At 58.5% G+C, this 17,031-nt stretch overlaps 1 protein-coding gene across 1 annotated transcript; it reads left to right on the top strand.

Annotated features, from left to right (window-relative positions):
- Nucleotides 1-1,688: 1,688 nt before the first annotated feature.
- On the top strand, nucleotides 1,689-15,375 carry ITM2C (integral membrane protein 2C). Its single transcript, XM_047873418.1, has 6 exons — nucleotides 1,689-1,907; nucleotides 9,581-9,721; nucleotides 11,685-11,873; nucleotides 12,856-12,966; nucleotides 13,497-13,647; nucleotides 14,155-15,375. The coding sequence occupies exons 1-6, from the start codon at nucleotides 1,782-1,784 to the stop codon at nucleotides 14,244-14,246; spliced, it is 810 nt and encodes a 269-aa protein (XP_047729374.1). The 5' UTR covers nucleotides 1,689-1,781; the 3' UTR covers nucleotides 14,247-15,375.
- The last annotated feature ends 1,656 nt before the right edge of the window (nucleotides 15,376-17,031 follow it).

Genomic DNA, 17,031 nt, shown 5'->3' with positions numbered 1-17,031 from the left:
CATCTTAGGGCTGTTTTCTGCCACAGGGATTAATATAATGCTTGATACGCAGGGGCACTTAGGAAACTCTTTCTTTTTTTATTTTATTATTATTATTTTAATTTTTAGAAAGAGTGTGAATTGGGGAGAGGGGCAGAGGGAAAGAGAGAGAGAGAGAGAGAGAGAGAGAGAATGAGAATCTTAAACAGGTTCCATGCTCAGCACGGAACCCGATCCCACAATCCTGGCATCATGACCTGAGCCAAAATCAAGAGTTGGTTGTTCAACCTACTGAGCCAACCAGGCTCCCTGAAAAACACTTTCTGAATGAAGAATGTAGGTTGGGGATGCTGAGTGGGAATCTAACCAAGGGTTGGGACTTAACTTCTTCAAACACCAAGATTCATCTAGGAGTTCTTAGAGTTGGTTAACAAGAGTCCATAGCCCGTTCCTCTCTGGCTCTTGTCCAAACCAAATTTGTCTCCAAATTATCTTCTTCCACCTTCCCTTTCCCTCTCCCAGTTCCCCAGGACAGTGGCCTTAGCATCAGTTCAACCTTCCTTCTTAACATGTTTGTCCTCAAGTCTGATAAATTCATCCAAGACCTGAACCAGGATGGTGGAGTCTGGGATGTGGGTACCCAGGGCTCAACACAGCCACTCAAGACTGGCAGGTAGGACAGGTCAGTGGAGGGCTTCAGACTGTCCTCAGCAAGCTTTCAGACTCCCCTAACTTCCCCTGTCACCCCAACTGCAGAGCCAAAGCCAGTGTTCAGCCCAAGGCGCTGTGTGTGTGTGTGTGTGTGTGTGTGTGTGTGTGTGTGTGTGTTGCTGGGTGTTGTCTCCAGTCCAGTCTGGACCAGGAACAGTAAGGAAAGATCCAGGGTTGGGGGGACAAGAGATGCTCCAGTAACACAAGCCCCTGGTCTTACACAATACCAGTGAGGCTTTGCAGGGGCAGTCTTGTCTGGGACCCAAGCCTCCAGACACCCGCCCCGCCCATCCTCCCACCACACTAGATCCTTCTGGATAGGGGAGAAATGGGCAACGGGGCTTGGCACTCACTAACCGACGCTGCAGGCTGCCCTTCTTTCTCTACTCCCAGCATCCTTAGCACACATCCCCAGAGCCCCTCAGGAAGGTTCTACAGGAATGAAAAATGAAGGAAAAAGGATGATGGAGAATGAAAAGAGACGTGGATGGATGCAGGATGCAGGCAAGCAGTTGGGCACCTGGACTTGAAGCCTCCTCCTGGGTCAGGACAGGTGGGGAGCAGTGGGGACAGGTGCAGTAGGGGCAGTCAGTGTTTCCAAAGAGGAGGGTATGAAAGGGAGCAGGAGAGACGGGGCATTTGTGCAGAAGGCGCATTTGCTGGGCAAACATTCTTTTAACAAAGGCTGTGTTACGGGGATGCTGGTCTTGGAGAGGAAGCTAGAAGGAAAAAGTCTGCGAAAGGGGCTTAGTCCATGGGTGATTGGATGGATGGATGAATGGAGTGAGTGAGTGAGTGAGTGAGTGAATGAGCGAGTGTGTGAGTAAACCTCAGCCCTCCCTCGATCGGAGCAGAGCGCCCGGCAGGGGTCACTGCGCGCCCCAGGGGCTGGAAAGGGGGCACAGGCGCGGCCAGCGCCAAGACCCTCCTGTGGGGGGCGGGGCGGGGCGGGGCGGACCGGGGGCGGGGCTAGGGGGAGGGACGCGAACACCGTCCAAACTTCCGGTGCCTGCAGAGCGCGGAGAGGCGGCTGCACCGATAGAGGCTGCACGGGCAGAGGCTGCAGGGCGGACGCGCGGCCGGGCGCAGCCATGGTGAAGATCAGCTTCCAGCCCGCCGTGGCCGGCATCAAGGGCGACAAGGCCGACAAGGCTTCGGCCTCGGCGTCGGCCGCGGCTCGGGCGCCGGCCGCTGAAATCCTGCTGACGCCGGCTCGGGTAAGAGGGCCCGGGGGTCGAGGCGCGCCCCGCCGGCCCAGGGAACTGCTCTAGGTGCATCGGGGTCCGGGAGCCGTGATCGGAGTGGAGTGAGGGTCCGCAATGGGCCATTCATCCCAGAGTGGGGAGGGGGCTTGGGTCCTCTCTTAAAACGGCAACCGAAAGCAAAAGTCCGAAGAGTGGGAGGGGTCCGAGTCACAGGTCCCCAAGGAGGGAAACGCTCGAGGTCTCTTCCAAAAGTGGAGGGGCTAGGCGGCTGGCCCCAAGACAGGGGAAGGGGCTGGTAGAAATAAGTTGGAGGAATGTTGGTGGGGGGTATGCGTCTGGTTCTAATCAAGGAGGAGGGGCCGAGAGAGTCGAGTCCCCCGGTGGGGGATGGGAGAGGGGTTGGACTGGGTTTCCCCAAACTGGGGGTGGGTCATGATTGGTAGGGAATGGCGGGGCGGGGGGGGGGGGGGAGTCTGGTGCCAACGAAGGAGGAGGGGCCATTGATTTCGTCCCTAATGGGGGGTGCTGTGGGGGGCGGGGAATGTGCTGCTGGTCTGCACCTAAATTGGTGGACAAGAAAGTGAAGAAATGGAAATAAGCCAGAACCGGCCCGGCTGCACGTTTGGGATTCGAGGTTCGAAATTATGAGGCCAGGCGCCCTGATTTCCCCACCCCATGCCGTCTGGGTCTCCCTGCTCCCGGCTTCCTTCCTCTCCCGGCTCGCGTTCTGGGCGGCTCTCTCCATCCCGCCGGGAGGCTCCCCCACTGCCCCGGTGCCCTCCCGCATCCTGGAGGCTCTTTGTGGGGGCGGGCCTCGGTGCAGCCCGCCCCCTCCGGCGTCCTCCCCCTCCTCCCCCTTCCCTCCTGCCTGGGGGAGAGAAGGCATTTCCGCCAGTGGAAAACTGTCTGAGCTGCGTGGAGTCTGACCCGGAGAGGGCAGGACGCGTGGCGGGCAGGGAGGCGAGGGGAGGGAGAGCTGGTCCGGCCAGGCTGTATTGTGCCCCGGCAAAGGTGTCCACGTAACCGTCGGTAACCGTCGGCTCCGGCGGTCTTCGGGCGCGCCAAGCAGTCCCGTCGAGACTGGACTTGCGACGTCTTTGTCCACTCCCCTTCTCTTCCCCCTGCTGGCTTCTGAGGAGTCTTCCTCAGGGCAAGATCCCTCCCCAAGTTTTGTGGCTCAGACTCAACCTTGCCTGGAGTATTCCGGGGGCTGCGGGGCAGGGGGAGAAACCTGGGCCCTGCTGGAGGGCACGCTGGAGAGGGGCCTCAGGTGGGTGTCACAGCCCCAGCAGAGACCCTGAGTGTGAAATGCACCGAGCAGCCTCAGGCCAGCTCCCCTGCCCTGGTGTGGTCACTGCATCATCCAGGACCACCTGGGCTGGGCTGGGTTGGGGGGTTGCTCTGCACCCCCAACCAGAGCAACTCCGTCTTCATCCGATGTTTAGATGGGAGGGGACATTCCGTATTTGAAGACCATGGTCTGCAGCTTTAAAAGTTTGCAAGGGTCTCTTCAAGCTTCTTTCCTCCCTTCACCAAGGAGCCCGCCTCCTCCCCTCCTCCCAGCCCAGGGAGGGAGTGGGGATGGGACCTGGCTGGCCCCTCTCTTCTCCCAGGGCCTGCTGCCCAGCTCAGGCCTGGAATTCAGGACCCTGCTTCTGAGAGCTACAGGCTTCAAGCGGAAGGGGAAACCAGCCAGACAGTAGGAGGATGTAATTCAGACTCTGAGAAGGTCCACCAAATTTCACCGGAGTGGCACATTCTCCAGCAGCCTCCTGATGGTGCCGGGCTAGATGGCAGATGCCAGCATCCCCTTGGCAGTAACTGACAACCAGCTTCTGGCTCTGACATCGGGCATCGTCTTTTCCCCCTCACCCAGTGTGAAGTGGAAATCTCAACACCTTCCTGGTGCTGTTTGGAATGGCCTGGGGCCTGATGAGCCAGCCTCCTCTCCCAAACCTTGTTAGCTGGGCGGGTCCCCTAGCTGTCTTCATTGGCAAGGAGGAGCACTGGGGGCCCAGAAGGAGGATTAACCACCCCCGCCCCCACCACCACTAGGACAGAAGTGCATAGCAGTAAACTATCGCAGCTTCCCGAGGCCCTGTTGGATGTTGCCTGTTGGCTCTGACAGTTGCCTGATGGAACTGGAGCGGGGAAGAGAGTTCACGACTCTGAGCCCGATGTGCCCTCACCTGGCCAAGGGGCACACTTCTCACGTCCAATAACCAGGGGGCGTAGATCAAGTCCCCTCTCCTGCCTCCGGCAGCGAGCGCAGCAGGCACCCAGCATTCAGACACAGTGCCACCATTATTAGGGTACCATTTATTAGAAGGAGAAGGTGGGTGGGACAGACAGGCAGACTGGGAGGCCCGGCCATCTGCTTTGTCAAGACAGAGCGTTTGAGGTTTGCCCCGTGCTGATGAGGATGCGGAGGAAAGCTTTGCAGAAGGTTTCCTCTGACTGAGGGTGACCCGAGAACCCTCCTTGGCCACTGAACTGGACTCCAAAACCAGATTTAAAGCCCTAGAAGGACCGCTTGATGAACAGATGAGTTTGCGAACGCCCTCAGCCGTGAGCTCCCCCGTGGCCGTTAGAGCAAAATGTCCACCTGTGTACGGGCCGACAGGGCCAGGGTGAGACCTCAGCAGCACCCCCACAGCGGGGCTCCCCCTGCTTCTGAGCAAACACTGAAATACAACGAGGATTCTGTCCCCAGACCTGCTGCTGGAAGGAAGTGCCTCAGTGGGCCGGGAAGGGATGGGGGTGGGGGCCCAGCTGGGCCTCCAGCTGCCCACCCTCCCCTTGGCGCTCGCCTCTGAGATAATGAGAAGCCTGCGCTGATGGGCGACTGGCCGGAAGCCAGCTTGGAAAGTGGGTTGGCCGGGAAGCACCCCCTCTTAGCACCCTCTGACCAGCCCTGCACCTCTCAGCCCGGCTCCCCTCTCCCGTCCATCTGCTTGTGCTTGAGTGCACACGTGTACACACACACACACACACACACACACACACACACAGCCAGGTGTGGGCGTGTACACACGGGACGGGGCTGGGGGGCTGCAAATGGTGGGGGGTGGGCTGCAGGAGGAGAGAGAGACATGTTCAATACCATCATCTTCTCAGCCCCGGGTAATTTTCTCCTTGGCCTTGCCTTTGATTAATGTCTCCTGTGTCGCCCCCTCCCCCAGCTGCATACCTGGGGATCAGATTTCACTTTCCGAGGGAGTCCTGGCCTCGGGGCCCTTGGCAGGCGGGAGCTGGGTCTCCCAGAGTGGTTGGGGGAGGGTCCCCTGCCAGCCTGGAGGGCGGTACTGGTGGGCGTGGAGTCTTCCTGCCCCAGTGCCCCAGTACCCGCTGGCCCTGCCCGCTGAGCTGAAAAAAAGGACCTTTGTGGACAGGTGGTCCTGTTCCTGGTCCTATCGTGGAGGGGTGGGGGCTTTGGCCCCCTTCGTGGTCTGTCCGGGGCCTTCCCAGAGGGGCTTTGGCTTTGGGGCACACAGCACAGTGGTTTTTCTCTTCCCTCTCTAGTTCCCTCTCTTTTCTATTTGCTTTTCGGGGCCGGTCCTTGCATGTTTCAAGGCTGTCAGTACCGCCAGGGAGGATGAGTTCCTCTTAGAAGAAAAAAAATGTTTATGGTAAGATCACGGAAGCACAGCCTGGCTATCCCCCAACACACACACTCTCCAAGTTCTCTCTCCCCCAGGAGAGCTCTGTCAGCAGCCAGCTTTGCTTCTCATCCTTCGGAGCCTTTGTTCTCTAGAGTCTCATCTTGACCATCAGGACCGGAATAGATGAGAGAATGGGCCCAGCCTGGCCAAGCAAAGCAGAGGGTGGTGCAGGGGTCCACGCTGCGCTTACTCACCCGGCGTGTGTCCAAGCCGCTGAGCCACACGATAGGAATGGGGTTCCACTGAGAGCGAGTCCATGAGTCCCCGTGGGCATTTGTACATAAAACATAGCTCTCTGTGCTCCTGTGGACAGTGGGCATTTGCCCACTCCCCTCACCTTCACTAGGTCTCTCTCTGTCTGTCTCTGTCTCTGTCTCTGTCTCTCTCTCTCTCTCTCTGTCTCTCTCTCACACACGCACACACACGTTGGTGCCCTTGAATCTGTGGTCTGCAGCCTAGGAAAGAAAGATGCTGAAGAAGAATGATACCAAGGAGGCCGGTCAGGAACCCCTCCCTCTCCAGCTGTCAGCCTGGGCTACAGCAAGTGCATTTCTGACTCCCCTGCCAGCCTCCTCCCAGCAGCCTGCGACTGTAGTTTAATCTGCTTGCAGTTAATTTGGGCATTGTTACTGAGAGGCTCTAGCTGGGGGGATCTCCAGGAGCCATGGGAGTCCGCTGAGTTAATGCTCCAGTTGGCTGGGTTCCCCTTGACCGCTGTGGCCCTGGCTTTGCTAAATCATTTAATGAGCGCCATTGCGGGCCTCGGTGCCGTGGGCAGAGGAGGCCGGGCCCCTCCAGGTCCCCGCACGGCTGGCTCACGTGCCCCACACGAGTGCACAGCAAAGCACTTTGCTCAGAAAGCCCAGTTGCCTTGGAGACAGTATGCAATGTTTTTCCACTTTCCAAGTGAAAGCCCCCCCAAATGTCTGGCTGCTCCATGCGGGGGTGGGGGCTTGGGGGGGGGCAGCATTTTCCTGAGTCTCCAGCATAAGCGAAGCAGCTCAGGGGTCTCAGGAAGCAGGCTTCTCCACAGTCCTTCCGGGTGAGCTGGACAGCCAGGAGTCCCCAGATTCTCCGTTGTGGAGCTCAGGGCCCGGCAAGCAATAGCAGCTTCGGGGCAGGATTCAGGGGCCCTTTCTCCTGGGGGGGGGGGGTGCGGGGAGGGGGGCTTGATGTCTGAAGTGCCTTTTGTCTCCAAGCAGGGACATCCATGGCTTCCAGTCTGCTTCCTGGCAAGCTCTGGTCCTGCTTTCCCTTCCTGCCTGCTGCTCAGCCCTGAATTTTCTGAGGTTTGGGCCCTGCAGGCGGGAGGGGTGTGGGCCTAGGGAGGGGAGCAGGGCAGCTGAGCCTCAGGCACGCACTAGGGGGCGTCAGTAAAGGTGGGATAGGGAGCTCTGTGTTAGCCCCAGACACGTGAGGGGTATGTCCCCACACACCTAGGACAGCCCCTCAACCTTCACAGTGACCCCCACAGAGTAGGGGCGGAGAGTGGTATCCAGGGGGCCTGCTGGAGGCTGCGTTCTTCCCAGCCCTAGAGCCGCAGCCGTGCCCCAGGCCCTGACCCAGCCAGAAGCAGAAAGGCTAGAAAGGCTGCTCTAAAACCATCGGCCTCCTTGTGTGTGAACTTCGTTGTGGAGCAGGCCCTCAGGCTCTCGCTTGTGGCCCATTGGCTTTGTTTTGTTTTGTTCTTTTTAAAAGCAGTTCTCACAAGCTGGCTTCTCTGGTTTTCTGACCGCATGGCCAGGGTGCAGTCTCTACAGCTGGCCCTGGCATTGGCCCTGAAAAGGAAAGTTTCAGCTGATAAAGATCTGCTATTTTTATCTAGCACTTCATCCTTGACAAAGGCCTCTCAGGTTCCTGGTCTCCTTCAATCCCTGCCTCTTCACACTTCCTGAGAGATGCTCCCCTCATGGGGGATCCCGGCCCCCGCTGAGGCCTCTCTCAACTTGGGGCCACCACTCACCCCACTGTCTGTGAACGTCCAGCCCCAGGGGCAGGATCCGCAGCTGGCACAACAGCCTGACCTGTCTCCTGGGTCCGCCACCGGTGGAGGAACAGAGACGCCACCACCCTCCTCCACAGAGGCCCCCGGGTGGCGTGTGCCTTGGGCTGTCAGGCTGCCCCGTCCTGCACTGCTCCTGGGAGCCCGTTGAAAGTCAAAACCATTATAATCCCCTGGCTCCTGTCGGACCTTGGTTAGAGGGCCCGAGCGTGTGGAGGAGATGCCAGCCAAGTGGGTGGTCTCATGAATTTATCTCTCTGGTCTGGATCACAGGACCCCTGTGGCAGGGCCGGGCTGGGGAGGGTCCCCAGGCCTGCAGAGGGGCTCAGCTAGTGAGTTTGGCACAATGGGTTTGACCTCCCACCCGCGCCAGGCGACCTCCCCGGAGGGCAGACTGCGGCGTTGGGGAACAAGATGGGCCGGGGCACCTATCCGTCCTGTGTCTGTCCCATGGTGCAGAGGCGGGGGACCAGCTGGTCTGGTGATGGGTGTGCCCAGTGAGGGGGAGGGTCCTCGTGGTATTTTTGTCCTTTTCCTGGGCTTTGAGGGTGTGTGGGAGAGCCCCAAGCGGGAGGCATTTGCCCCATCTGATGGTTACCCCTCCACTCCCTGAGGCCTGGGCCCCATGCCCTGTATGCTGTAAGCCAGGGGGCCTCAGGGATTGGGGCCTGGGCATCACAACAGGCCCCGTGCCCCACCCCCACCAGGCCAGGCCCCCTGTGCTGGGCTAAGAGATAAGGGCTTCTCCAGGGTAACTTGGACCTGAACTGTGTCCCCAGCCCCCCAGGGCTAAAGGGAGACAGGAAACCTGGCACAAAAGGGGCTAAGCAGACAGTTCGTGGCTTACGTGGAGACTGGAACTCCTTTCCTTCACCCACCCGGCCTCAGCTCCTGGAGGGTGGGGAGTCCTTGGGCCTGGACTCTGACCTCACTGTGACTGTGTCTGGACGCCATGGAGGAGGGTGTGAAGGGTGGACAGTGGAGGCTGAGACAGGCCTGGGCTTTTGCAACATCTCCCAGGGTGGGTGAGGGCCCGGGTTAGGGCAGGGGTGCGAGGGAGGACGTGCACAAACAAGAGAGATGGCCAAGGCTCATTAAGAGCCTGAATCCTTAGACTCTCAGTCCAGTGCTCTGGGTAAAGCGGTGTCACCGAGATCTACACACACACCTTTGTCCACCAGCCCAGACCCGTGTGCCCTGAAGTTCAGTCAGTTGAACTTGCTGCTTCTTGGCAGACCTGTGGCTACTGTTCTGAGCCCAAGTCTGGCTTCCCCAGAGCAGGTTTTGTCCAGGAACCTCCAGACTTCAGCCTTCAGGCTTCACTCCTGACAGCCTATTTAACACTGCCAGCCAGTGCCTGTGTGGGGCCATAGCTGAGCTGTGCCCAGCATGGATCGCAGGCTTAGGGCCACTGGGTCCAAGGGAGACCTGCACTGTGCCCAGACCCCATGCGCCTCCTGGATACTCTGTTTCCATCAGCCGGTGACCACTCCCTGCCATGGCCTTCTGGGGGGAGCCCAGCAAGCACCTCCCGCTGCCCCAATTCCAGCCTGCCCAGTGCACCCCAGCTTTCGGGTGGATCCAAAGCCTTCTCTGGCTCCCAGCCTGCCCAGTGCACCCCATTTCCTATAGGTTCCTAGTTCTGGTGCATTTATCAAGGCCACATCTGTGCTTCCCCCATTCTGTGTTTAAGAGTATATATCGTGGTCACAGCCGGCATAGTAAGGGGTACTAATGGCATGGATAATCCAAACGTGCCCGCTTAATCCCAGAGGGTCGTTATGTATGGCTTTGATGCGGGTCTCAGTTTCTCTTTACCTGGGAGGAAGCTGGGAGGACCCTGGGGGGGCATCCCTTCCAGATGATGCTCGTGTGTCCTCGGCCCCGTTCTCCCCTCCCCTTTTTCCCAAGGCTCGCTCCCGGCCGGCAGGGTGAGATCTCACTTCCGGGAAGGGGGTGGGAGGGTCCCCAGAGGTGCGGGACCACCATCTGTCTGGCTGACCCAGCACTGCTGTCCACAGGAGGAACGCCCCCCCCACCACCGCTACAAGAAGGGGGGCTCTGTGGGCGGCGTGTGCTACCTGTCAATGGGCATGGTCGTCTTGCTCATGGGCCTCGTGTTCGCCTCCGTCTACATCTACAGATACTTCTTCCTCGCACAGGTGAGGCCAGGCGGGAGGGAGGCACGGGGCTCGGGGAAAGGTAGTGTTTAGAGAGGAGCTGGCAGGAGAGTGAGCATGGGCAGGTGACAGCCAGGTCCTTAGGGCTTGTGAGGAGGGGGGACAGCAGGTGACCTGCCCCCAGGTGGGAGTGAATGCCCAGCCAAGCACCAAAGACCCGCATCCTCCCTCCATGGGGCCTCCTTGGGCTCATGCCAGCCTCTTGCCTGGTCCCGGAGACAGAACTGGAGCCCCGCCCTCTGACCCCTATGGACCCTGGTAGAGCGTCCTTAGCCACGTCTTCAGACGCACCTGAGGCCACCCAGGAGCTCTCCCAGGAACACAGTTAGTGGCGGGCGAGCTGGCGGGCGCCCCTTCCCACAGTGTTACCCTGGAGTGTTACCACCAGAAACTCAGATCCAGCAGAAATCGGAACTCTGTGATCCCTCTAGAGCTGGACCCTGTGCCCGAGGGTCATGCCTTGGACGTTTGCTTGGATCACAAAACAAGGAAGGCAGAGAGCCGGATAGTGGACGGATGCACCCCCACCTCCCGCAAGGGGTGGCCTCCGCCTGTGACAGCACCCCCGGTTATCTACTCACACAGCCAAGTGAGGGCATGAAGCTGGGCGGGAGGACTGGTCGTGGTCACGGTGACCTTGCGATCAGCCCAGATCTGGGGAGGGAGACAGTTGCCACCAAGGGAGTTAAATTAAAGCTCAAAAGAATAACCGTAAGTGTACTGAACAGGGAATTTCAGAGTGACAAAGAAGCTGAGAATTGCCAGTCATTTATGACCCAAGTGACCTCCCACCCTCAAGCATTGGCTTTTCACTTTGTTACTTAGTTTTTCCATGATGGAAATTACTGAAGAGTTTTTGTATTCCATGTGACTTTCCCCTAGAAACCTCAGCTCCCACACACCTGCCGACTTCTCTTTTTTTTTGGCTCCCCCCCCCACCGCCTCCCCATCTTCCCCCTCCACGGCCAGCTCCCCGCGTGTTCCCGGTTCTCCCTTTCCCATGGGAGTCCTCTCCCGGGCCCTTTCCTGTGGCCCTTAGGAGCCTGCCTGGCTCCTGGTCCCCTCTGTCCCCAACCCCAACTTGTGCCCTCCTGGGGCTTCTCACCCCATCCCAACTGCTGGGGACTAGGGGAACCTCAGAGCGGCCTCTGAGTCCGTGCCCTGGACGGTATGATTCATGTGCGATGATTCATGCTCTGGGAGAACTTACACTGCAACAGAAAGGGGAATTCTGCCCGTGACAGGCCAGGAGTCTGTACACAGATCTGGGAGAGCCCTGGAGAAGTGCACATGGGCACATCGCTGGGCCTCAGTCAGGTCACACAGCCCCCCTGCCCTTGTTGATGGAGCCGTTAGGCCTGCTCTCAGATAGAGGCGCAGTGTTGCTCGTGGGGCCCGGTGTCCAGGGAAGGTGGTGGAACTTGAGTGAGGTTGGACACGGGGTTGGCTGTAGTGATGCCTCCAGAATCTTCACGCAGCTGATTTTCTCTGAGCGACTCTCCTCCCTCCTGGGCACCCGGCCTGTTCAATCTGGGGCCCCTGTGTTTGCCCCTAAGGGCCCCCCCGTCCACTCCAGGCTCTTGCTTGGGGGTCTGGCCCTCTGTGGAGGGCACGTGGTGGCCGGGTCCTACCCCCGCCGATCCATCCCATTTCAGTCACGGGCCCATGGACCCAGAGGCCAGAAAAAGGCTGATGGGTCACCTCGTTGCATGGATGGGGAAACTGAAGGCCAGAGAGGTGGTTCACCTGGGACCTGGCAGATCCCGCTCAACCCTCCCTGACTCCCCGTGTTCCTCAGTTTCTCCGCCTGTGAAATGGGCCTCATTAGTCCCACACTTTGCGCTTGCCCAGGCCTTGGGGGTCGTGGCGCAGTGGGGTGGGCGGGGTGGCCGTGCCGGAGGCGCCGTGTGACCGGTCTGCCTGTCTCTTCCTCCACCTTGCCCAGCTGGCCCGGGACAACTTCTTCCACTGTGGCGTTCTCTACGAGGACTCCCTGTCCTCCCAGGTCCGCACTCGGATGGAGCTGGAGGAGGACGTGAAGATCTACCTCGAAGAGAACTATGAACGCATCAATGTGCCCGTGCCCCAGTTCGGCGGCGGGGACCCTGCAGACATCATTCACGACTTCCAGCGGGTGAGGCCGGCCGGGGCCGGGGCAGGAGTGGTGGAAGGGTGTCCTAAAGACCCAGAACCCCCTTCCACCAAGGGTCGTGAGAAAGGAGAATACGAGTGCCCGTAGTACCTCCGTCTGTGACGGCAACTATGTCTGGCAGACGTCTGCGGGTCCGCTTTATCAGGATTTTAAAGACCTCGCTTCTGTTGCGTAGGGGTAGCGTTTCTCACTGAACGTGAGCTAGTGCGGACACTGGCTGTCATGGCGAGGCCGATGTTCCTTTCAGTGGGGTATTTTGCGGTGACTTTTTTTTTGAGGTAGAGCACGCCAGTCAAGCTCATTAAGCGTACAGCTTAGTGGGTTTTCTCCGAGGCCTGCATGTAGTGCCACCCGGATCAAGATCTGGACCTCGGCCAGCATTCCGGAAGGTTCCCTGGTGCCCTCCCCTCACCCCAGCCAGTACCCCCTCCCCAGAGGTAACCATCCTTCGTGCTTCTGTTGCCAGTGACCGTTTTGAGGCCCGTGAAACACAGGCTCTCCAGCCACCTGTCCCCCCGTACTTGCCTCCCAGAGCTTCCTAGGGATTGTCCAGTACGATCCCTTCACTCCGTATCCTGGACAGTCTTACAGCTGAAACCCCCCAGAGAGCCAGGGACGGAGCATCTCCTGCTGAGGGTCCTGGCTGTCCGCAGGGATGCCGGGACCTCAGAGGTCTGATGGAATGCACGATTGGAACATTACTGGCTTCCCCAAACCTCAGCTCTGTGATCCCATGAGAAGAACCCTTGTAACGACCGAGGCCCTGGACAGTTGGTGTTTTTCACGTAGTAAGTGGAAGTCCCCGCAAATACAGGCTAGGAGACGAGCAGGAGCCCAGGAGCACCCGCCCGGGTGTTCGGGAATCGGGGGTGCATCGCACCGGCGTGGTCGGGCTGGTGCCTCCCAGCCCACCCAGGCCAGGCCCTCGACTGCAGGGACTGACGGGGCCCCTCCTCCTGCCCAGGGGCTCACCGCCTACCATGACATCTCCCTGGACAAGTGCTATGTTATCGAGCTCAACACCACCATCGTGCTGCCCCCTCGCAACTTCTGGGAGCTCCTCATGAATGTGAAGGTGAGCAGGGGCCCCGCTGCCTCGTAGGGGCCAGGCCCGGGGCAAGGGAGCCTCCTGCTGTGGGGGTCAGGGGGCCCGGGGGTGTTGCTGTCAGCGGGGCCCAGCACCCCGGATCGGTTCCCGCCTTCTCCGTCTTCCTTCTCCCACGCCCAGAGTCCACACGTCTCCTTTTCTTCTCCCCACCACGCTTCCGCTCCCTCTCCAGCTTTGTAGCCTCCTAGGCCGTGCCCCGCTTCAGCAGTGCAGGGAACAGGTAGGGTCGCCCCCCTCCCCGAGCAGCACTCCCCGTGGGAGACCAGACCCCCACACGTGCGGCACGGCGGGCACCAGTGCTTGGCACAAACGGAAGGTGCCTGGAGACGTCAGAAGGGCGAGGCCCGGGGCCTCTGGATGGGGGAGGCGGACGCGTGCGGACGGGACCCTGCCGGAGTGAGCAGCGTGGAGACGTGGGGAGCGGACAGCGGGCCAGGGGACCCCGAGGGAGGAGAGCCCCGGGTACTGAGCCGACGCTGCGGCTTCTCCCTTCGCAGAGAGGGACCTACCTCCCGCAGACGTACATCATCCAGGAGGAGATGGTGGTCACGGAGCACGTCAGCGACAAGGAGGCCCTGGGCTCCTTCATCTACCACCTGTGCAGCGGAAAGGACACCTACCGGCTGCGGCGCCGGGCTACCCGGAGGCGTGAGTGGCCAGCTCCTCCCGTCTGGGCCCCTGCCCTGAGCTCTAAACCATCATCCGGCCGTGCCGGGCCCCGTGGCTGGAGAGCAGCCCTCCCAGAGCCCAGACGGTAGCAGCAGTAGTAACAGCTAATGGTGACTGAGCACGTCCTATGGGCCAGGCCCTGGTTTACACTCTTTATGTCCTTCTGAGACGGTGTGAGTTATCCCCACCGTCATTATTCTCGCCGTCCCTTTGAAAGATGAGGAAACGGAGGCACAGAGAGGTTCAGTGACACCGCTGAGGTCGCACAGCAGGGAAGATGGCAGAGCTGGGCTCTCACCCCTTCAGTACACTGCCTCTCAGTGGGTCTGGGTGTCACTTCCGGGGCTGCCTCTTCCTCCCACCTCCCTGCCCCGGGATCCCGAGGTCCCGTGGTCCCGCTCAGGTTCCCAGTCTGATTGCCTTTGCAGCCCAGCCGGCACTGGGCCGGGACACAGTCCTCACTGAGATTTCTCTGTTCCCTCTCAGGGATCAACAAGCGAGGGGCCAAGAACTGCAATGCCATCCGCCACTTCGAGAACACCTTCGTGGTGGAGACCCTCATCTGCGGGGTGGTGTGAGGGCCTCCCCTTCCAGGCCCCGCCCTTGCCCTCTTCCTTCTTTCCCTTCTGGCCACTCCGGCCCTCCTCCTTCCCCTCGCTTAGCTTGTACTTTGGACCTTTCCATAGATGTGACGTGTCTCCTGGTTCCTTTCCAGCCCTGCCCGCCTCCCTGTACCAGAGCCGTGACCTCTTGAGGCCCCACCTCTTCCGAGCTCCCAGGTCTGGGGGACAGGAGGGCGCCACAGGGTGGTTTCTGGGACCACCATCCTGAAGTCAGGTCCGCTGGGGCCAGCCCACAGCTGCACTGGCAGCCCAGGGGGAGGGCTAGACGGAGGGACAGGGCATGTGGGGGTCCTGGGCAAGGGGACAGGGTGGGGTGTGGTATGGGGTTCAGAGATATCTGCACAGTTGGGAAAGTCCCAAAAGGCTTGTTCCTTGGACAGCACATTTCCTCCTGCGTCCAGATTCCCAGACCTGGGCTGAGGGTAGGGTCATGTGCCCAGGGATGGACACCCCCCCCCCCCCCCCGAGAGCACAAGGGAAGACGGTGTCCTGGGGCTCTCCCCCCAGGGCTCCTGTCAGTGCCTTCAGCCCACCAATGGGAGCCTGGAGCGAGGGGTGGGGATGAGTCCGTCAAGCACAATCGTTCTCCGAGTGGAACCAAAGAAGGGAGGAGCCAGGGCCCCCCGCCCTGGCCCCCCAGGAGCACAAGTGAGGTCCTGCAGCCATGGCCACAGGAAGGGGACAGAGCGAGGTGGGCGGCCTTGCGGGGCTGAGCGCTGAGCAGAGACGAGGGGGTGGGCTCGTTGCTTTCTCCAAGCTTGGAGCTGTTTGAGAAGATAATGTGGGGGGAAGGGAGAGCCACCTGGTACTTGTGCACCCTGCCTCCCCCTCGTTCTGAAATTCCGTCCCCCGGCTTTGGAGGAATGCAGCCTTTTTTCCCTTTTCCTTCTCACTTTTGCATGTTTTTACTGATCATTCAATATGCTAACCGTTCTCAGCCCTGAGCCTTGAAAAGGAGGCTTTGACGCCTCCAGCCAGACTTAGGTGCTCTCTGGAGATGAAAGTCTTAAATGCTTTGTATATTTTCTCAATTAGATCCCTTTTCAGAAGTGTCTGTAGAACAATAAAAATGTTTGACTTCTGACGTTGACTTGGGAGCAGTGGGTAGGGGAGGGCGCCGGGCAGGTGCACCCCATCCCGCAGGCTGGCCAGGGGTGCCTGGATGTGGAGGGCGGGGAGGCCAGCAGAGGTTCAGCCAAGGAGCATCCGTGTCCCCTCAGTCCCCTTCAGTCCTCACACCAGGCCGTGCCGGGTCGATTCACATTTTACAGGAAGAGTAGACCTGGAGTAGACCTGGAGACCGGAAGTAACTTGCCCAAGGTCATGGCTGCTTTTAAGTGCCTATAAACCATCGTGTTTAGTTCTGCACGGAAGATGACATCATTATTGCTTGTCCTTAAGCACAAGGACGATGTAGTGTTCTTCGCAGTTTCGGGGCAATTAGTAACCACCTCGGTGGGTCCAAGCTGAGGTTGGCATGAGTCACAGGGTCTCATTCTACAGAGGAGGTGGTGGGAGAGCTTCCCGGAACTTTGGCGGGGTGGACCCAGCGGGACCGGGGTGAGGGTGGGTGCCTACATCCTTGCCACTGGTCCGGCTCAATAAACCTGTGAGGGACATAAATGACTCAAGTTTGCAGACACACCTTGTTCTCAAAGGCAATCTTGGGAAGACGTCAATCTGCATGCAATGCAATCACAATTAAAATGCTGACAGGATTTATTGTTTAACTTGACAAGGTTCTTTTGGGAAAGTAAACATGGGGAATAGTCTGGAAGTCCTTATAAGGGGAAAGAACAGCCTCCAGGTATTAAACATCATAAACTACTATAATTAAAGTGTTCCACGTAGCAAAGGAAAAGGTCAATGGGACTCAATGGAGGGTCTGGAAATGGTCTTAAATATGAGGATATTTAATGGGGAACATGTGGGTTTTTTTTTTAAGTGCAGTTATTTATTTTGAGAGAGTGCGTGTGCACAAGGGGAGAGGCAGAGAGAGAGGGAGAGAATCCCAAGCAGGCTCCACACCGTCAGTGCAGAGCCTGATGCAGGGCTCGAACTCACAAACCGTGATATGACATCACGACCCGAGCCAAAATCAAGAGTCAGATGCTTAACCGACCATGCCACCCAGGCACCCCTGTTGTTGTTGTTGTTGTTGTTTTAATGTTTATTTATTTTGAGAGGGAGAGGGGGAGAAAAAGAATCCCAGGCAGGCTCTCCAGTGTCTGCGTAGAGCCCAATGTGGCCTCGAACTCACGAACCATGAAGTCATGACCTGAGCTGAAATCAAGAGTTGGACGCTTAGCCAACTGAGCCACCCAGGTGCCCCCTGGGGTTTTTTTTGTTGTTGTTGTTTGGGTTTTTTTAATGGAACAATTGGCTAGCCATTTGGACAAAAATTAACCTGGATCCTACTTTCCAGTAATAATATTAATTCTGCATAAACCAAGGTTTTTAAGTATGAAATGAAGCCATAAAAGTACTTAAATGATTTAGAAGAATCTTAGAGGAGGGAAGACCTAAGTATGATACCCACCAATTACAACTTGGACTATGAAAAACTAGAATTTATGGACAGCAAAATATACCACAAAGTCAAAAGGTTTTTAAGGGGCACTGGGGGAGATGTTTTTGAAACCTAGGACACTTTAAAAAGGGCTATTTTCCTGATAGGCAACATTTTTATAAATCATGAAAAATGAACAACCCAATAGATAAATAGGTGAAGAATATGAAC

This window comes from Prionailurus viverrinus, chromosome C1 (assembly GCF_022837055.1).
Source record: "Prionailurus viverrinus isolate Anna chromosome C1, UM_Priviv_1.0, whole genome shotgun sequence".
Lineage (NCBI taxonomy): Eukaryota > Metazoa > Chordata > Mammalia > Carnivora > Felidae > Prionailurus > Prionailurus viverrinus.
This window is presented reverse-complemented; position numbering and strand designations above follow the sequence as displayed.